This window comes from Benincasa hispida, chromosome 2, assembly GCF_027475165.1.
Source record: "Benincasa hispida cultivar pf3 chromosome 2, pf3_genome.v1.1, whole genome shotgun sequence".
NCBI classification, from domain to species: domain Eukaryota; kingdom Viridiplantae; phylum Streptophyta; class Magnoliopsida; order Cucurbitales; family Cucurbitaceae; genus Benincasa; species Benincasa hispida.
In genome coordinates this window covers 41,538,075-41,560,458 of record NC_143479.1, presented here as the reverse complement: position 1 = coordinate 41,560,458, position 22,384 = coordinate 41,538,075, and the positions used below count along the sequence as shown (strand labels likewise).

General features: G+C 34.1%; 1 protein-coding gene and 1 pseudogene across 2 annotated transcripts; one reads left to right on the top strand and one right to left on the bottom strand.

Moving 5' to 3' along the window:
* Window positions 1–1,028: 1,028 nt before the first annotated feature.
* Window positions 1,029–17,656, top strand: ABCI13 (non-intrinsic ABC protein 11). Of its 2 annotated transcripts, XM_039020839.2 has the most exons (10): window positions 1,029–1,642; window positions 2,266–2,394; window positions 10,283–10,378; window positions 10,496–10,573; window positions 13,929–13,990; window positions 14,149–14,224; window positions 14,841–14,948; window positions 15,750–15,925; window positions 16,026–16,110; window positions 17,227–17,656. In XM_039020839.2, exons 1-10 carry the CDS (start codon window positions 1,445–1,447, stop codon window positions 17,263–17,265), a joined length of 1,047 nt encoding a protein of 348 aa, XP_038876767.1. In that variant the 5' UTR covers window positions 1,029–1,444; the 3' UTR covers window positions 17,266–17,656. The 2 variants fall into 2 exon arrangements, with proteins under 2 accessions (XP_038876767.1, XP_038876768.1); XM_039020840.2 differs by lacking the exons at window positions 13,929–13,990; window positions 14,149–14,224.
* LOC150037898 (uncharacterized) lies at window positions 17,385–21,714 on the bottom strand (annotated as a pseudogene).
* Between the last annotated feature and the right edge of the window lie 670 nt (window positions 21,715–22,384).

The window sequence follows — 22,384 nt, the reverse complement described above, 5'->3', positions numbered from 1 at the left end:
TAAATGAGGCAATATAGAAGATCAGAGCACGTATGCAAATAATTTAGAGTAGACAAAAAAGCTACGCCGCTGTTAGGCTTAAAGACCTGGAATTTGATGCTGGTGATAGGATGTTTTCTAAAGCAACTCCTATGAAAGGTGTCTAAAATTTGGAAGAAAGGGAAAGCTAAGTATACGATTTATGGGGCCTTTTGAGGTTTTGGAGCGAATTGGCCCTGTAACTTATCGGTTGGTGTTGCCACCATCTCTTAATGTATACCCTGACCCTAGTATGTATTGGTGTTACTTACTGGATATTTTGTACTCATTCTTTATTATGTTTCTTTTTCAAGTAAAGGTAAGAACACACCGACGAATGATAGGCGGAATACGTGATCGTGCCATTGGGACCAGTCAAATACTTTTGCTCATGTATTTTTCTATGTTTTCATCTTTTAAACTTAGTCCGTTGATGAATTTAGAGAATTTTCAGTTTTTATACTTTTGGCTATTTTAGATAATATTTATTGGTGATGTTTTATTTTCTTTTATTTAATTAAGGGTATCATGTTAAATGAATTTTAGTTTTTTTACTTTTAATAAAAGTTAATTATGTTATAGCATTTACTTGGTTTTTGTCGATTCATGAAAAGTGTCGTTTTGAGGAGAATGCATATGTATAGTAATAACCTAGCATAAGTCTTAGGGGATCGGGTCGTTACATATAAACCTGGAAATATCGATTGAAAAGATTTAATAGTATAAATAAAATTTTTAAAACTAAAAAAACCAAAAAAAAGAAAAGGAGAATTTTCAAAAATAGAAAAATAAAGTAAACTATTTACACAAAATAACAAATTATGAAGTCAATCAATGTCTATTTGTGATAGAAGAGATAAAAGTTTATCACTAATACTATGTGATAGATACCATTAGAAATTTATCAGTGTTTTAATTTTTTTTATTATTTTTATAAATAATTTGACATTTTTTAATTTCTTAAAAAAGAAAAAATGAACTGATGAAGTGAAAGAGGAAACAAGGCTAACGTCTCATCACAAACCCAGTTAATCACGTCACCGCCGTAAGCATACGACGGGGAATTAATCAGCAAACAAACGTTTTCAAATTCTTTGTGGGTTTCTTTCAATTCGTTAAGTTTCTGTACATTCCAATCTCTTTTCTTTCATTTCCCAAATCGTTTTCCGTATGAGTTCTGCCTCATTTCGAGTTCATTCTTAAGCTCAAGTTCGTTAAACTATCTTTAGCTTGAGTTGCAGGATTAAATCGAGTTTTGAGGGGGGGTTTTTGCTCATAACCCTATTTGGGTTTCTTTAAATTTGTGAAGTTCCGATTGCATTGAAACTACTAAGTTAGTTGGAGGCTGATTTTAGACTGGTTGAATCGTGGGTCAGCTTCAAAATCTCAAAATTCATCTACCCTTTAACGGGTCAATCCTGGTAATATGGTTTCTATATCGGGTTCCGTGTTCTTTCCATTAACTGTACCCAATTGTTCCGCTCGATCGCGTAAAGTAGCTGTTCTCGATGCGCACAATTCGTTTTGTTGTAAGAAAAAGGACCAGAGAAGGATTGTTGTATGTAATTGCATTGCGCCTCCGCCTTACTTCAAGAGTGATGGATCATCTGCTGTGAATTCCAATGTACATCATTAACTTTTTTTATTTATTTCTTTGTGTTTTTTCTATTAGCTGCGCCCTGTGTATTTGATGGATACTTTCGTGCTTATGATTGTTCCTTGAATTGGTCGCATCGCTGAATTTTAATTGCTGTGATTGTGTTCAATACGCGTTATTGAACTGGGATGCTGTTGTTCTCTCTAATCGATGTTTTAATGTGTCTTGAAACTCTATGATTTTCCCAATATTGTGCACTTTCTTTCTGTTTAATTGCTTCTTCTGTGGTCCCTGCTCGTCTTGGCCACAGTTTATATAGGTTCAGTAGTCCAGTTTATATATGATTGTTCATAGTGTTTTTTTCTCCCTTTTTATTTTATTGCCATCTCAGCTGTCAGTTTAAGCATCCATAATCAGCGATTAGATAGTTACTTTCTAGCTTTGTTTACTTTGACTATGCACTTGCCTTCAGTGAGTATATCTTTTTCCCAACTTCAGTTGAAATTTTTGTTCGTTTAATATTTTTGTACTGTCGTTATGTCCATTGCCAGAAATAAGTATCTCCTTACTTTATGAATACAATTTTACTTTTCTGATTTATTTATCATTTGTATATTATGGTTCATATTTAACAAGGATTATATTTTCAGGACTCATTTAGATCAGAACATTTAAGCCCAGATAATGAGGACAAGGATGAGTCTGATGTTCTTATTGAGTGTAGAAATGTCTACAAATCATTTGGAGAAAAACATATATTGAGAGGTGTGAGCTTCAAGGTGATTCTCATTTCTGTATATGTAGTTCATTTCCTTTTTCAGTTTTATTCAATTTCTTTCTTTTGGTATATAGATATAAGCGATTTCTTTTTGGCTCATAAAATAAGGTATTATAGGAACATTTTAGTTCTTTAGTAAAACGGGGATATCTAAGTACAAGTGTTCTATGTAGACTAATCATTTACTGTTCTTTTCTGCTTATATATGTGTCTTAATGTGCTAATTTTAATTATTATTTAATAAATTTTGTTTAATCTTATCATGGTTTATGAGTTACACTGTTAGAAAATGAATGTGTTTGTACTGTTTTTTTTTACCGGATTATCAAATAAATTGTTGTCATTGATAAGAGTTTTAATCTCATGTAAAACTTATAAAATAATTCTTATCCTCTCTATCCCATGCATATGGTAATCAAACATAACCTTGTAGGTTCTGGTTAGTCATTCAGTGGAATGAGGTGGAAGGGTTGTGATTATTGTAGTTCCAAATACATTTTTCTGCTATTAGTGAACTTCTTTTAAGCCTTCATGGATGTTCCTTTTCCTCTTTTCTTTGGTCTTTTATTATATATTCATCTCAATGAACATAACTTTGGAAATACTCTAGTTGTTTAGTCATATTTTCTACAATGTCCAATAATTAATGTTGGAAATAAGGGACTTAGTTGATTGTTTATAGTCTCGGGGGTATTATAGTTATTTACTTGACCCTATTTTTCTTTCCTTTTTTGTATTTAGGCTTGTTTGAGCCTAAAAATAAGAATCCTCTTGTATCTCTCACATTATGAAAAAATTAATAAAACGGAAATTCTATCGTGGTTTTTTCTCCCTGTTCTAGGGTTTTCCACGTAAACCTTGTGTCTCCTCTTTCTCCCTTTCTCTCGTTTAACATGGTATCAAAGCATGTTGACGAAATCCTAGCTGCCATCGGCGAAGACCAACTGGTGCAAGATAACCTTAGTGCTGCACCAACACCGCTTCCGTCACGGCCGCTGATGGAGCCTTCGACCGCCGCTGCCATTGCCATTCACACTGCCGTTGATTGGTATCTTCGATCGCTGAAAATACATCCTCAACAACAGCAAATTGGGAATCCTAGCGTCGCCAACTTTACTCCTAGCGTTGCCGTCGCCACCTCTAGTCCTGCCACTGCTGCCTTTGGTCCCATTGCCTCCAGCCACTTCATCCAGTCACCGGAATCTGAAGCCGGTGCTACTGGATCTTCCACGCATCACCGAGACAAGTCCGTAATCGAGAGTGATGTGCCACCAGCCGCCTATAACAGCTTGCTGCCGCCTGGGTTCCCCCATCCGCCGCCGTCAAGCTATGAACATCACGGGTCCATGGGTCTTTCCCTGGAAAAGGTTCAACAATAGTTAGCTGATCTTCAAGCGAGTTTTTTACAACAAATTGCCGCTCTTGGGGCAACCCTAGGTGCTTTCACAACCACAAACTTAAATTCAATAATTCAAGTGTATTGAATTTAGATGTTCCTTCCGGTTTATCGATGTATCCAAAGAATCAGATAACCTCTTTTCCTCCTTTAACTACTACAAATTATTTGTCTGGTTCTATGGGAAATTCCACAGGCTTAACTGCAGGAGAAAATTTAAACGGCTAGAATTATTTCTCCTGGTCTCAGTCTATTAAAATAGCCCTTGAAGGGCATCACAAGTTCGGTTATTTGACTAGCGAGATACCCAGACCTAGACCAGGAGATCCTCGAGAGCGCATTTGGAAAGGAGGACTCCTTACTACGATCACTACTAATTAATAGTATGGAGTCTCAGATAGGGAAACCATTGTTGTATGCTACCACCGCTCGAGATATCTGGGAATGTTAAGAAATTATATTAAAAAATGCAGAATGCATCTCGCCTTTACACTATGTGCAAACAAGTTCATGAGTGCAAATAGGGGACGATGGATGTCACTTCGTACTTTAATAGACTATCCCTAATCTAGCAGGAGATGGACTTATGTCACGAAATTATTTGGGATTGTCCGTGTGGAGGTGTAGTATTCCAAAATTGAGGAAGTAGATTGGATATATAATTTTATAGTTGGTTCGAACTCCTAATTCGATGCAATGCGAGGCCGTATACTGGGCTAGAGACTTATACCCTCTCTTATGGAAGTGTGCTTTGAGGTTCGCCTTGAGGAAGATAAATCTAGTGCTATGAACATCACTACTGTGTCACCTATTAATTCTGCTGCTTTTAGTGCGAAATTATCTGGTAATGATGGTGACAAGCACAATGAGAAACATACTCCAGTGTGTGAATATTGCAAAAAACCCTGACATACAAAGGAACAATGTCGGAAATTACATGGTAGACCACCGAATGGTAGAAGATGCCCTCCGAATGACAAGTCCAATTCCGACCACGCACTTGTGAGTGAATCTGCGAATGCTTTTCAGTCACAACCTCAGGTGAATTGTCAAAGTGACTTTACTGTCCCTTCTCTTGGGGCAATTGCTCAATTAGTTACATCACAACCCTCAAGTCTCCTAAGTATAAATGACACTAAACCATGGATACTTGATTCAGGGGCTATGACACTAAACCATGGATACTTGATTCAGGGGTTACAAATCATGTAACCAGGTCATTTGATAACTTCCTATCGTATCTTCCAAGTTCTGGTAATGAAAAGATCAGAATTGCATATTGGTCTTTTGCTCCTATTGCAGGCAATGGTCATATTTCTCCATTCCATGGTTTAACTTTATAGAATGTGTTGCATGTACCTAAAATATCTTACAATTTGCTATTTATTAGTAAGATAACCTGAGATCTAAATTGTCAAGTTGCCTTTTCACTGAATAATGTTTTCTTTTAGAACTTGAGCTCGGGAAAGATGATTGGCACTGCCTGGCACAATAGAGGACTTTACTTCCTTGATAATGATGCTTCTTCTAGGAACAACTATAGGACTAGTTTGTTATCTTCATATTTTCAACTTCAGAAAAAGATTGTATGTTGTGGTATTTTCACCTTGGTCATTCAAATTTTCAATATATGAAATTTTTATTTTCTTATTTATTTCATAAAGTTGATGTCTCTTCTCTTTCTTGTGATGTGTGCATTCATGCAAAACAACATGGGGTCACCTTTCCTCTCAGCCCTACAGACCTTTTAAGCCCTTTAATCTTATTCATAGTGATGTTTGGGATCCCTCTAGTGTTACCATCTCTTCAGGAAAATGTTGGTTTGTGACATTTATCGATGATCATACCCGTCTTACGTGGGTCTTTCTTCTCATTGACAAATCAGAGGTTTCGTCGATCTTTTAACAACTTTACACCACTATTGAGACTTAGTTCATTACTAAAATTGCTATTCTTTGAAGTGATAATGGTCCTGAATTTCTCAATAATACTCTTCATGAATTTTTGTCTTCCAAAGGCATTGTTCGCCAAAGTTTGTGTACCTATACACCTTAACAGAATGAAGTGGCTGAGAGGAAAAATCGTCACCTCCTTGAGGTTACTCAGTCTCTCATGCTATATATCTCTCTTCCATCTTATTTGTGGGGAGATGCTATTCTTACTGCAGCTCATCTTATTAACCAAATGCCTTCTCGTGTTCTCCAACTCCAAACCCCTCTTGATTGCATCAAGGAGTCGTACCCGACCACACGACTCATTCCTGATGTTCCTCTCCGGGTTTTTGGATGTTCTGCCCTTGTCCATAGTCATGGCCCTAACCAAACTAAGTTTACCCCTCGTGCTAAAAAATGTGTCTTCCTTGGATATCCTCTTCACCAACGAGGTTATAAATGCTTCTATCCTTCTTCCCAGAAATACTTTATCTCCATGGATGTCACATTCCTTGAGGATAAACCCTTCTTCCCTGTTAGCATCTTCATGAGGAGAGTACTAGTGAAGAGACTAACTGGTCAACATCTTGATTCCCTATTGATCTTCCTGAGCCCATCTTGAGTTCCAATGACACTGTTCTACCTACTAAACAGGCCCCTTGCTAACATACTACAGGAAGAATCTCATAAAGGAAATTGTGTCCCCTACTGTTCCACCGGCTCCAGTCCATGAATTTGAACCAACAAAAGCTCAAGGTACTATTGAATGTGTCCATAATAATAACGATTTGTGTGTTGAGGATGATATTGTGGATGTAACTGAAAATGACAGGACTGATGTGTTAGTTCAAGAGAATAACAGGGTGGCAGACAGTGATGAGACTACAATAGAAACACAAGAGAGTGAAATTCTACCCCAGCCTGAAACATGTGATCATAATTCTACTGTAGGTGGGAAAGTAGATGAGAAGTCAAACAAACTTGGAGATTATGATGCTTCTCTTAACATGCCAATTGCCTTGAGAAAGGGCACCAAGTCTTGCACTAAGTATCCTATGTATAACTTTCTATCTTACAGTAATCTGTCTTCTAAGTTCAGGGTTTTCACTGCCAGTCTTGACACAACAACAATACCAAAAAACGTACATGTGGCTATGGATATTCTAGAGTGGAAGACTACTGCTATGGAAAAAATGAGAGCTCTTGAAAAGAATAATACGTGGGACCTTGTTACTCTCTCAATAGGACAAAACAGTTGGATGCAAGTGGGTGCTCACTCTGAAGTATAAATCTGATGGTACTTTAGATAGGTACAAGGCCAGACTTGTAGTGAAAGGATTTACTTAGACTTATGGGGTAGACTATTCAGAAATTTTCTCTCCTGTAGTGAAGTTAAACACGATTTGGGTTCTTCTCTCTGTTGCAGTAAATAAAGATTGGCCTCTCCACCAACTTGATGTGAAAAATGCCTTTCTAAATGGTGATTTAGAAGAAGAAGAAGTGTATATGAGCCATCCTCCAGGCTTTGAAGCTCAGTTTGATCATCAGGTGTGTAAACTTAGGAAGTCCTTGTATGGTTTGAAACAGTCCCCGAGAGCTTGGTTTGAAAGGTTTACTACTTTTGTTAAGTCCCAAGGGTTCACTCAAGGACACTCTGACCATACATTGTTCAAAAAAAGGTCAGTGTCTGGAAAAATTGTTGTCCTAATCGTGTATGTGGATGATATTGTCTTGTCAGGAGATGATATTGATGAGATCACTAAACTAAAAAAGAAAATGGCGGATGAGTTTGAAATCAAAGACCTCGGAAATCTAAAGTACTTCTTTGGAATGGAAGTGGCCAGATCAAGGGAAGGAATCTCTGTCTCACAACGAAAGTATAATCTTGACTTGTTAAAGGAAACAGGTATGACTGGATGTAGACCTGTTGACACTTCTATAGAATTCAAAGCTAAACTGGGAGATTTTGTTAACAAAGTTTAAGTTGATAAAGAAAGGTATCAACGTCTAGTGGGAAAGTTAATTTACTTATCACATACCAGACCAGACATTTTCTATGCTGTCAGTGTTGTCAGTCAGTTTATGCAAGCACCTTATGAAGAACATATGGAAGTTAATCGAATTCTGAGATATTTGAAAAGCACTCCTGGTAAAGGTCTAATGTTAAGAAAAACTGATAGGAAATGCATTAAGGCCTATACGGACTCTGACTGGGCAAGATCAATGGTTGACAAAAAGTCTACCTCAGGGTACTGTACCTATGTGTAGGGTAACCTAAGTATAGTTGCTAGAAGTAGTGTAGAGTCTGAATACAGAGCTATGAGTTTGGGAATTTGTGAAGAAATCTGGTTGAAGAAAGTATTGTCTGATCTTCATCAAGATGGTGTCTTACCTATGAATCTCTATTGTGATAATAAAGCTGCTATAAGCATCGCCAATAATCCAGTACAACATGATCGAATGAAACATGTGGAGATTGACAAACACTTTATCAAAGAGAAACTGGACAATAGCAGTATATGTATTCCATATATTCCATCAAATCAACAAGTTGCAGATGTTCTCACTAAAGGGTTACTCAGGTAAAATTTTGACTTTGCGTTAGCAAGTTGGGTTTGATTGATATCTACGCCCCAACTTGAGGGGGAGTGTTGTAAATAAGGGACTTAGTTGTGTTTATAGTCCCGAGGGTATTATAGTTATTTACTTTACCATATTTTTCTTTCCTTTTTTGTATTTAGGCATGTTGGAGCTAAATAAGAATCCTCTTGTATCTCTCATATTATGAAAAAATTAATAAAATGAAGATTTTTTATCGTGGTTTTTTCTCCCTGTTCTAGGGTTTTCCACGTAAACTTTGTGTTTCCTCCGTTGAATAGTATGGCAGATAGTGAAAAATGCAGTAACGAAGACTTATTCAATGCGTCAAGTGGTTATTGGATGCTTAATTATTAGAGAAGTCCATTACATGACACAAAGTTTGTAGAGAGACGTTCATGTGACGATCGAGGAGTTCCTCCTCTATCCGCTAGAGAGAAAGACTCCTTTTTGTGGTTTGCTGGGGTGTGTGCGGTTGTTTGAGATTTTGGAGGGAGAAGAATGATAGAGTGTGTAGAGGTAGGGACAGGGGCCTTGTGAGGTATGGTCTTTGGTGAATTTCATTTGTCCCTTTGGGTTGAAGCTTTTTTGTAACTATTCTTTAGGAAACTTTTTACTTAACTGGAACCCCTTCCTTTAGATTGGGTGTTTTATTGGGAAGGTTTTTGTACGCCCCTGTATTCTTTTGTTTTTTCTCAATGAAAGCAGTTTATATTAAAAAAAAGCTCTACTGATATCGACTCAAGAATACAGTAGTTGGATAGGTTGGGTTAAATTTTTTTTGTTAGATCTCTATTGATTTTTTGGTGTCTGTGGATAGCCATAACTCTTGACTGTAAGGTTATGTGGAAGAAAGGTTTCTAGTAAGTCAAGTCCATTACCCTTGGTGGTATTATTACTAAGGATGGGTTAATTAGAGAAATTTGATGAGGTTAATTAGAGAAGTCTACTTGTCAATTGTTATGTTCTGTGCAGAAATTAGGAGGAATTTGATCGGTTACTCCCTCTGTGCCCCTCTTCTATGAGATTATGGTGGAATATGTTTGAGTAATTATTCTTAGATCTTATTTGTTAGACTGGGACCCTTTCACTAGGGTGCTCTGCTCTATGGACTTGGTTTTTTGTGTGCCTTTATATTCTTTCATTTTCCTTGAATGAAAGTTGGTCTCTTATAAAAAAGAATGGTGGAATATGTTCGATGTTTTTCACTTCTTAGTGGGTATTCAGAGGAACAGGGAAAAAATCAAGGGTAAAAGGAAGTACAGCTGTGTTTTATCTTGCAGTTCTTTTTGGAAAATTTTGATTGAGAGATGAATTCCATGACAGTGAGAGGGCTGGAGGATGTTTGAGATGTTATCATTTGCTTTACCTCCTTTTGGTGTATTCTACTTCTATCCAATTTTTTCCAGTTCTATAACTTCTTTTATCATTGCAAACGAGTAAATTTTCATGCAATCCCCATACCTCTACTTCAATGCTTTTCATCTTTTTTGTATTCCAACAAAATGTGGTTCCTAGTTTAAAAAGGAAAAAAAGAAAAAGGAAAAAAAGAAAAAAAAATCAGCTAACTTTGGAGAGCTTAGCAACGTGAAGGAAGAAACAACCTTGGAAGGGGATAAATGGTCTGCTTGTTGTTAGTGGAAAAGTACGTACGCACATATCATATATTCTCTCTTTTATCTGAATTTGCTTCCAAAGACATTTTTGGGTTTTATAAATGGTTATTTCCAGGGTTGTCACCCTTCTCTGTCTTGACTATTAATTGCATCTCATACAATGGTATAGTGTTGTACTGTTTCCTAACTATTCTTCAGCTTCGTATCCCACACTACAGAAAAGGACACTAGTCACCCCACATCAAGATTCTCACAGCTCTTCTATCAGCTTTATCTCTGTTTTTATATTTATTAATTTTTATTATCTTTAAAAATATTATACTTCCTCTCTTATTTCTATTTGTATAGATTAGACATGGAGAAGCCGTGGGAGTCATTGGGCCTTCTGGTACTGGAAAGTCTACGATACTGAAAATCATTGCAGGTCTTCTTTCTCCAGACAAGGTAAATAATTGTCTTTGATTTCACATTGCATTTTGCTTATGTTCAGTTGGACCATATATATTCCAGATTTCCAGGTATTTATGGTTCTCATAATTCGATTTCTGGTATTGTGAACAGGGAGAGGTATATATTCGAGGTAGAAAACGATTTGGTTTGATCGATGATGAGGAGCTATCTGGTCTTCGAATTGGATTGGTTAGAATTGTCTTTAACTTGAATATAATTCTAGAAGTTACATGAAAAATGACTTTTTTTTTTTTTCATAGAAATATACCGTGAGAACGGAGAGTATACCTGACTTAATCTAAAAATTGTGAAAAGGTTATTAGGTTCAATTTTACAAATCAAAGAATTGTAGAAAGCTTTAATAGGTTACCTTTTTGGTGTTTCAAGTTCCATTTCTTTCTAGGAATAACTTTCTTTTTTGAATTTCATTATTAAGCAGATGTGATATTAAGGTTAAAATACTATTTTGATTCTTGTACTTTGATGCTTGTTCTATTTTGGTCCCTATACTTCCAAATGTTCAATTTTGGTCACTATACTTCGAATGAAGCTTGAAATTGGTCCCTGCCATTAAATTAGAATAAAAAAGCAGGTGAGTTGCCAAACAAAAATAATAAAATAATGTAATTTTTTTTTTTTGAACTTTTCAATTCCTCTCTTTTCCCCTCCCATCCTCTCCTCCTTCTCCATTTTCATCTTCTCCCTCACTCTTTCTCCTTTCCCTTTCTTTTTCTACTTTTTCTCTTTGTTTTTCTTCTTCTCTGGCACCGACAAAGCCGTGTTGAAGTCATTGTTGGCTTGGATGCTCGCCGTCGACAAGAAATTTTTGATTGATGCCGTCGTCGAGTAGCTATATACATAGCTTGAATGGAGATCTCTTTCTTTTAACTATATATGGTACTAAATAGAGAGAAATCATGCTAAAAATGAAAACCAATGTGTTTGCCTTCTACTGAGGTATTATGAACCTAAAAGTTATTCTCTGAGTTTGTTAAGTGAAAACAAATTTCCGGATGGTAATTTGGTAGAAAGAAGATTTCAATTCATTCTTTTTTTCTCAAATAAACTCGAAAAATCTAACAAACCCATTGAATCTCACACTTAAAATCATACAATTTTTTATTAGCACAAGGTTTCTTGAGATCCATCTCAAATTCCTTTCTCTATTTTAAACTTGTTTTCTTTCTTTACCCATTTGAATTTCTTGAGATTCATTTCAAATTCCTCTACGATGCCAATATGGCTTGCCAGTACTGGAGAATAAGAAAGAAAAGGAGAAAAGAAAAAGAAAGAAAGAAAGAAAGAAGTGGAAGTGAGAAAGAGTGAGAGACAAGATGAAGATGGAGAAGGAGGGATGGGAGGGGAAAAGAGAGAGGAATTGAAAAGTTCTTTAAAAAAATTGATTTTTTAAGTCTACTATGAAATTTTCTATCATGTTTTACATTATCTTATTATTTTTGTTTGCCATTGCAGCTAGTTTCTTATTTCATTTTAATGGTAGGGACCAAATTTAAGCTTTGTTCAGAATACAAGGACCAAAATTGAACATTTAGAAGTATAGGACCCAAAATAGAAAAAGCATCAAAGTACAGGGATCAAAATGGTATTTTAACCTATTATTAGCTGACTTGCTAAAGAATAAATAATTTTAACTATTGAACTACAATTATGGATTAATGTCGTTTCCTGCTGAATTATGGTTTGAAAGAAACCAAAAGGTGTTCCATGATAAATTCCTTCAGTGGTCAGACCGATTTGAAATTGCAAGGATCAGTGCCTCTACCTTGTGTCTTCTTTCCAAGGTGTTTGGGAATTTTTCCATCTAAGATATTTGTTTGAATTCGGGGGCGTTTGTCTTTTCAGCTTTGCTTATTTTATGTCTTAGGTTAGTGTTCTTGTTATTATGTTTGTCTCATCATTTTCTTTGAATATTTTTTTTCTTGTATTTGGAGCATTAGTCTCATTTCATTAAATCAATGAAAAGTTATGTTTCCTTAAAAAAAAAAAAAAAACTATTTAACTATAATTTTTTCTTTGAGAAACCCAACTTTCATTTGAGTACAAGGCACACAAAAGGACAACCCAACCAGAGAGGCCAAGCATCTAGGTATACAAAAAGGGGCCTCCAATTCAACATAATAATGCAAGGGTACTTACAAACATCATTCTGTTACCATATCTCAAATTGATGTCTTCAACCTAGTTAACAACCACGCCTCCTCCTAAGGTCTCTCCTGATCCTTGAAGTTTCTATTATTCCCCTCCATCCAAATACTTCAATGGACAACAAAGAAACAAGCCTGCCACAGAAACCAACCCTGAAAAGGCTAATATGTTGAAGAATCTCCTTTACCATAGAGTTACAACCTCTGCTCCTATTTAAACGTAAATATAAAAATCATTCTATTTAAAAATGTAGATTTTCTTTAATTAATTGAAAATATGGTACATGAATCAGGCGAACAAGTAAACTTTCATATATGAATATCTAAAATTTTCTGAAGAACTACTTTGACACTATTATGTCATAAGAATACTATGAAGATACTAGCTTGGTATTGATATAAATTAGATCCATACCCCATCAAGTTATGTTCTTGGGATTAGTGGTGATTTAACATGGTATCAAAAGAGGTCCTAGTTATGCTGTTATTTTCTCCCCTAACTCATCTTGATAGAATCACATCAAGCATCACTCATTGGTTCTTTCTTTTGGTGATAGCATCTGGGAACCACGCCCTTTACGGTTTGAAAATTCTTGGCTTCATATTACATCTTTTTGTGTGATAGTTGAGGACTGGTGGAACCCAAATCCTTTAGTTGGTTGGCCTGGACATGGTGTAATGATGAAACTGAGAGGTTTGAAAATTGGGAATGAAACAAAACACATCGTCTTGAAGTTTCAAAGTTACATTACCTTTGTCTCAACTTCATTTTTTTAGACAACATTGAAGATGAGTCCCTTAACTGATAATCAGATTGTTTCTCGTTGGTTGCTCTGGAACAGATTGAATTGTTGATTGTGATTCTGAGTCAAATAATACTTTCTCATTTACTCTAGAGAGCCATTGGCCTTTTAAAGATGAAGATTAGGGTAAACTAGAGTGAGCTAAAGATAGGAATAAGATCTAAAATGGAATCTAAATAATGAAATTGTTTCTTGGTCTAATAAAAATCAATGTCATTTTCTCTCCTATATTAATTGGGAACCACTCATTAGGCATTGTATGAATTTTCAAGCCCACAATTAAGGAGTAGTGTTAAATTATTGATGCAAATTAAATTTATAATGGCTTATCATCTTAAGCTTTTAGGTTACTTTGTGATTTAAAAATTCTTGATTTACAGAAGTTTCATATTTAAGTGAGTAAGTAGAATGGGGTTAAATTGGGTAATTGGGTTAAATTGGCTATTACCTAATTAACCCTATATTCCTTGTTTATCATGACTCTAAAAGCTTATTTTTGGATGGTAAATCACATACCCTTAAGTTTCTTTTTACTCCTTAAAATGTTTGTTCGTTCATTTTTTTTTTTGCCTGTAGGTTTTTCAGAGTGCGGCACTTTTTGACTCGTTAACTGTTCGACAAAATGTTGGTTTTCTTTTGTAAGAGACTTATTTCATTAAAAAGTTCTTGACAGTTGTCACAATTTCATTATTTTTTTCACGAACATAGTGCCTGTAAAGTTTTTCAGCATTAACCGCTGAAGGGTGGTTCAATAGAATAAGGTTTCATTTCATTTGTATTCTTGTCTACTGCTTAGGTATGAAAATTCGAGCTTGTCTGAAGAACAAATTTCAGAATTGGTAACTGAGAACTTAGCTGCTGTTGGGCTGAAGGTTTGCCTCTCATGTATTTATATGATGATGCATGCTTAGCAAATGATAGTCATCTTGTAGCTTCCAAGTTCCCTTGCTATTAAACATCCTACTAAGATACAAACATAAGTATCTCCATCAATGTAACCCACTGACATGTCTTGTTCCTTTTTTTTCTTTAATAAAAAAATGGAAACAACCACTTTCATTGAGGACAAAAATGAAAGAATACAAAGGTATACAAAAAACCAGTCCACAAAAGAAAAGCACTCCCTCTACAAGAAGGGACTCGAACTATGCAAAATAGCTCCTATGGAGTAATTATCGCCTTCGAATCTGAAGCCCACAAAAAAACATGAAAATGAACGAGGGACCGAACCTAACAAGGGTCCTCGACCCTTCTAAAGACCCTACCGTTACACTCACCCCAAAGAACCCACAAAATAGCGCACACCCCATTTCACCACAGAAAGCAACTCCTCTCTGTGGGGGGGGGGGGGGGGGGGGGTGGTCTTCAAAGCACAGACTGACATCTGACATGTCTTGCATACACTTCCTCAAATCTCCAGTATGTTTGGATATAGGCTGTGCTTCAAAATTTTCTGATATTTCATTTTTTAACCTTTTATTTTGTTAGGGAGTTGAAGATCGGTTACCTTCTGAATTATCAGGTGGAATGAAGAAACGAGTTGCTTTAGCTAGGTCTATAATTTTTGATAACACAAGGAAAGAAATTGAGCCAGAGGTATCTCCTTTATTTCTGTATGGTTATATAATATATTATTAAGTTATTGAGGTATTTCAATGTTTTATGTGTTTCTTCACATTATACAGCCTTGTCCAACTTTTGATGAAAATGGAACTAAACATCTTATGGCATTTTAAATTTTTTCTGGTGATGTCTGACTTGATGGTTGGCAGACTTAGCTCTAAGGTGCAAAATAGGAAGTAAATATTATTGTTAATCCGGCTGGTTTTAGAAATCTCAGAATATTTTTAATCTGGTTCCTTTATTATGCTGGGGGTTGCTTTTATATGGTTTCATTTAATTTGCAGTCAAACTTGGTTAGAGAAGTTGTAATCATATTATTGAATTCTCCTTCTAATTCCTCTCTCCTGTTCTCTCCTTCGCTCTACTCCTATTTATTGCATCCACTCTATTTTCTTAGGCCTAACGTCACTGGATTATTATAAGAATGTTTGCAGGTTCTTCAGGTCAGTTTGGTCAGACTTTTGGATGGTGAAAAGCGTTTTTAAGCCTTATTAAAAACACTTTAAAATTTTCATAGTATTAACCAAAAGCGATTCTGAAAATTCTATAATAATTTAAAACACATTTCAAGTGTTCTTTTAGTGAGTGCTTTCTTCCATAAGTAATTATAAAGGGATGCTAGAGATGCTTTCGGTATTAGTTGGACCTTTCCTTTGTGAACAATATCATAAACTAAAATAACTTTTTTTCATGACACGCAATATTGTTCTCATTTTCCAACGGCGAAAAGCTTGCTTCATGACACTGACTGTGATTACAATCACTTGGAATCAGGTGCTCTTGTATGATGAACCAACTGCTGGACTGGACCCAATTGCATCAACTGTTGTTGAAGATCTTATACGTTCTGTACATATTAAGGGTGAGGATGCTAGTGGGAAACCTGGGAAGATTGCATCTTATATTGTAGTCACCCACCAACACAGTACCATCAGGAGAGCTGTTGACAGGTTACAATTTTAACTGTTGTTTTACAAGCTCTTGCTGCTTATAAGATATAAATGATTTTACTGGCAAGTCCTTGAAAGAACAAAATTTGATATTTTGTAGGTTATTATTTTTATATGAGGGAAAGGTGGTCTGGCAAGGAATGACCGATGAATTTACAACATCTACAAATCCAATCGTTCAACAGGTACAGAAAAAAAGGTCTTGATTGACATATTTTTAGTGGCTTAAATTTTAGAGGTAAGAATGGCTACCACAGTCCTTTCAACTGCTTCGTTGAGTGCCAGAATAATGAGACTTTATGGTATGGGACCTCTGGGTGTTTATGTCTGTTTAAGTAATGTGATTGTGTATTTCATATCACATGTAGTCAAGGCGCAAGATCAAGTTGCTGAACTACAGAAAAGCATTGAAAAATAACTTGGAAGTTAAAATTATGGAAGTATAGCTTAATGAGTTGTTTGAATATAAGCTACATATATTAGAGTAACCACTCGCTGTATTTTTAGATACATGGGCCTTTCAAGGTACATGAAGGTTAGATACATAGGAATTAATACCCTGGGCCGTATTCAGAGACGGTTTCCTTTGGTTCGGGCTGTCTCCTTTAGGCCTGCAGAGGTGCATTATGTGTAGGTGGCACGAGGAGGATATGGACCACTTGTTGTGGGGGTGTTAGTTTGCTCTTACTCTGTGGAGAAATTGCTTTATTTCGTTTGGATAATGTTCGGCTTAAGCTAGGGTTGCAGTGCTACGATTGTGAAGGTGTTCAGTTTTTTCATCGTGCTTTTGTACTCACACCTTGAAGACAATGCTGTCTTTGAAGGGTGGAGTAAAGTAAGGTACTTAATTAGGGATACTAGTACGGTACTAAAAAGGGCATAAGGGTAACTAGTTAGGGAGTAAGTGTATTTTGTTATAAATAGGAGGGTGAGTGAGGGAAAGTGATCCAGGGCTTGGGTTAGCATATTCAAGAGGGGAACATCCAAGTGCCTTTATATTTTGGTTATTTTGTAGTTCTTTATCTTTTATATTTCAACATAATTCAGGTCTTATTGTAGTAAGGAGGTATCTTAATATGCTCCTTAATCACCTGTATCAAGATAAGGGCAGAGTTTGTGGAAGACTTGTTCCTTTGCCATATTATAGGGAATTTGGATAGAGAGACAATAGAATTGGTAAGGAGGTTGCTAGGTTTATCGCGTCTTATGGGTGTCTGTTACCCTCTTTTTGTGTAATTATGAGTCTGGTTTATTATTTTAGTCTATTCTAATTCATATTACAATTTTCTTCTTATTTTCAGTTCGCATCGGGAAGCTTGGATGGTCCGATTAGGTACTAGCAGATACACTCTAATGATCATGTACTTTTAGATTAGACATAGCATGATTCCTAATTCTTTGGAGACAACAGAGTTTAGTTATGGAGAAGACAGGGAGAGAAGTTCTAATGGACTAATTCTTACACATTGCTGAGAAAGAAAACTGGTAGATTAAAGCCCATTCTGTAGTTCTGTTTCCTTGAGAAGGCTTTATATGTCTGTATACTCTCTCTGTTAACATATGCCTTTTTCTTTTGCCTGTCTAGTGTTTCTGTAATCATGGGATATGTGGGGATCATTTTTAATCTTCTGCAAAAGCAAACGAAGAATCTGTAGGCTTGATTGTTTTGGTTTTATCTTTTACCAAATGACAAAGTACAGTGTGAAGGGAATTAAAATATTATTTAACTTACCCATGTTTCATCCAAATATGTACTAACAAAATATATAATCACTTGTCACTTGTCTATAAGAATATGGAAAATATTTATTGATATCTCTAGGACTTCATTTGGTAAGCATGATTTTGGTTTATGAAAATTGTGCTTATTTTCTATTTCTTACTCATGGTTTTGGCATTTCATAGGTAAGCATTTGATTTCTTAGTCAATTTCTAAAAACAAAATTAATTTTTTTTTTTTTTGAAGACTATCAAGTTTTTGAAAATTACTTTCTTAGATTTCAAAATCTGGCTTCGATTTTGAAAAAAAGTTTTGAAGTGTAGACAAAAAATCGTAGAAACTACTAGATGGAAGTGATGTCTATAGGTTTAATTTAAAAAAAAAAAATCAAAAATAAAATTTTATTTGGTAATTATTTGTTTTTTGGTTTTTGCTATTGAATATTATGCTTAGACACTACTTCCCTTTCTAAATTTATTGTTTTATTATCTACTTTTTACTCGTGGTTTAAAAAATCAAGTCAAATTTTGAAAACTAAAAAAATAACTTTTAAAAACTTGTATTTATGTTTTGGTTTTGGCTAAGAATACAACCATTGTATTTGAAGGTTTAATTTTTTTAAGAAAAGAAACGAAATGGTTACCATACCAGGTCTTAACTTTTGGGTTGTCACAACTAAATTTCTTAATTAATAATTATATTAATTTAGATCTTGAAATTTTGTAAGTATATCAATTTACACTATCCTTTAGATTTTATTTAAAAAATATTTTGTGAGACTTATGATTATTTCAATCAAACTTCTAAATTGTCATAAGTGACACAATTTATAGATCATTTATTAATATTGCTTTTGAACATAGTTAATGTATCAATTCTTACACGTGTGTAGACTTCTCTAAATGTCGGATTAATAAAATGGACAATTAAGATTAATGCATGGACAATTTCAAGGAAAATTTTAATTAAGGATTTATTTGTGAAATTTAGAGGTTTAATTCATAAAATTATATTTCACACGATGTTTATCCCAGTAAAACCCAACAGATAGTAGAAATTGTATAATTGTTAGTTCATAATTTTCATTGATTTACCCTAAGTTTAAAGGGTATAAATTGTTATTTTCCCTTAAAACTATTCATGCTTAATTATGTATGATGGGGATGCTATATTTCATTTGCAGGACTAAAAATATCTTCTTGTAATGATTTTTGTATAAAGTGCCAATTTTTAAGAATAACTTCTTCAGAAACAAAAAATTCAAGAACAATATGAAGGTTAGAATATAAATATTCACTTGAGCATAATTCAACTATTCAACTAGTCCTTTAGATTTTTTTTTTTTTTTTAATTTTTAATTTTTAAAGTAATGTTATTTTAATAAATAATGACAAAATAGAGTGAAATGGATAAATACTAAAAAAATAAGTGAAGTACTCATATGTATTTCATGCATCCCACATGGAGACAATCAATCTAAATGACTGAGTACACATTGTAATAGTGTACTTGGTCCATGACTAGCTTAAGAAATCATGGACTGAGCACACGATTTACCTAGCACGTATCATTTAGACGACAACTTTAGTCGATGAAGTTATTGAGTACTTTATTTTGTAATATTAATAGATTATGAATGAAAGTTATTAGTATTTATTGTGCTATGAAGTATTTTATGTGTGTAAATTTTAACTAAACTTGAGTACTTGAACTAAAATTTGTCAAAAACTAATTAATTCAAAATTTATTTTTGAGAAAAAGTTACTTTTTTTTATAGCCATGAGGTAAAGCTATGGAAAGGTTTATATAACAAAAATGAAATGTTATGAAAAGGTTATTATAACAATTAGAAAATATTAAATAACATTACTATAGTATACAATTACAACTATAAATACTATATATAGAGTTGAAAAAAGGCTATTGTATGTTAAAGATAACACATTATTTTAGCTATATAAACATATTATAGCTTTAATAAAAAAATATTATCAAATGTTTTTATAGCAACGTATATAAGCTATTTTTTCATACTATAATAGCATCCATTATAGCTTTAGAAAAACACTATAGAAAGTCCCAGACTTTTAATAACATGGGCTGTCAGGACCTTCGAAAAAAACGATTATATTATCATGTAGTTGAGTGTCATTGTTAGTTCTTTTTTCCTCTGGTAAGACATCATTTCATTCACCTACATAAATTTATAATATATATATATATACCAACAAATATATATATTTTTAGAAACCAACAATAGTGAATATTAAGCAAATATAGAAAATGTTTAATAGATATAGATAAATAAGCTTGGCAAATAACATACCAATGGTCACTTTATCAAATGACCATGCTACTGTAGTCCCAAAAGTTTCTTCAAAACACGTCATTTCTGATGTAGGCCTCCACAAATATGCGTTGGGTTTCTTTAATACACCAACCCATACTCTAACTACATGTGTACCGATATGAATGTGATGAACAAGAGTAATTGGATCATTGGAAAACCATTTATATTAGCATTTGAAAGTTCCTCACTTGGTACAACCTATGATAATTTCATAGGAAAAAAAAAGTGAAGTTAACTAATAATAGAAAAAATAAATGTAAGTTGCTTAATGAAAAAAGATTACCTGTTTCTCTATTAAACATGACATAATTGCTTATTTCTATCATTTCATCTTTCACTGCTTTCATTTCTATCATTTCCTCCTTCATCTGCAAATATTCTTTTTCAAGAATCTTATATTTGTTATCTTTTTGAGACAAGATAGATAGTTTTGTATGAGTCAAACCAAACCCAAGTCCTCTTACATGTCCATGATTAGAGCCAAGAACTTTACTCAAAGCGTCATCAACCGTGTTATTTGTTGAAGTTATCGTATCAGCCTCAGTTTGTTCAATGCGCTCCTAGCAACTAGTATGTGCAAAATTACACAATACAAATCCCACATTTCTGCCTATCCTTTAGCAACAAATTCACAAGGACAACTCTTCCAAGATTTGAACTAAGTAAACATAGTTATAAGCTAATCCCCCAATAGAAAAAGAACATAGTATAGTCTAATACCATTTTCAACTAAATTTCACATATTCTATAAGTATAATATCTTAAGAAAGTCAATACTTATAAACTTTTTCAAGTCCCCCCCCAAAAAAAAAAAAAAAAAACAATATGGTACAATTCAATCCAGTTATTCTTCAACAAAAATCCACAAACTCTATAAGTTCTTAATTAAAACATTTTAAGAAAAAGAACATAGTATAATAATTATGATTTTCAACCAAATTTCATATACTCTATAAGCATAATATTCCAACAAAGTCAATGCTTAATAGTCCCCCTCTCCTCCCCCTTCCAAGAAAAAAACATAATACAATTCAATCAAGTCATTCTTGAACGAAAGTCCAGAAACTCTATAAGCTGATTATCCCAACAAAGTCAATTCTTAATTGACAATTTTTTAAGAAAAAGAACATAGTAAAGTCTAAATAAAAACGTACGAGTGTCTCAGCAACTTGTACATTCACCAATTGTCCATCATTCTTTTGTGTACTTTTGTCCATAACGCAATCCTTGTGACTGAAGTTGGATCTGAACTATTTTTTTCTACAAAATAAGATTAAAAAAATGAACTCACATACAATATTAAAGCAAGATTGAAGTATAGTAAGAATGATCTTTACCATATCTTTAGCTAAACGAGCATACCCTTTCATACTACATGTATGTAGGAGTTGTTTCTTCTTCATAGCTTTGTATTTTTTTTTTTCAACTACTGAAATAAAAGACATCCAACATTTATATTAAAGTAATAATAAGAAAATGTACGTACATGTTTTTGATGTAGAGATTTTCATACCATGAAGTTTGTACTAGTCTTTTCACTCACAAAGTTCATCCAGTCATTTACAGATTGTAAATTATTAGGCGTAAGCTTCAAAAGTGCATCATTTTTTGGGGCATCTCGAATTTATTTTACAAGACATGATTTTTCAGTCCTTATAATCTACCCATCTTCTGGAAAAAAAACTTTTTTTTTTTTTTTGCCAATCTTCATCTACATTGTACCTTGACTAAAGTATAAAATAATTAGAAATAAATCATAACAAAAGTATTGGAGAAAATGATATGTGCCTTCAATTTAAAATATGTACATGAAATAAAGTAACTTTATACCTTGATAGACTTCCACAACACAAATTTCAACCTTGTAGGTAGTTTCTTCCAATTCTCTAAATTCACTGATACAACCTCTCTTACTAGTGGACCAAGAAAAGAAGCTAATCCAACTGATTCATCCCCAATAGGTTGTCCATATTCATTGAAAATAAGGTTCACACTAGATTGTTTATCAACAGCTATTGTCTTCATCTTTGTAAGACCTTTTGTTCTTTTTGACAGAATTATTGTTTCAAATGGGGGTTTATTGACTATATGATCTTCATTTTCAAGTCTGTTTGCATTAAAAGTTGTTGCTTGCCTACGAAGTGCTAATCTTGTTCAAGTAGTAGGTGAGTCTAATATAGGATTTGAAATAGGGTTACCTTTAACGACCTTCTCATTAGGATTTGAGAAATTTTCAGGGTGGACATTAATAAGAGATTTTTCCATGTTTTGGTCATTTGGACGAGGCAAACTATCTTTATCATGGTTAGACACATTTTATTTTTTCTTTTGGACGCTTACCTCTTCTATTTGGTGGTCATGTAACATTTCATCACTACAAATCTTCCTT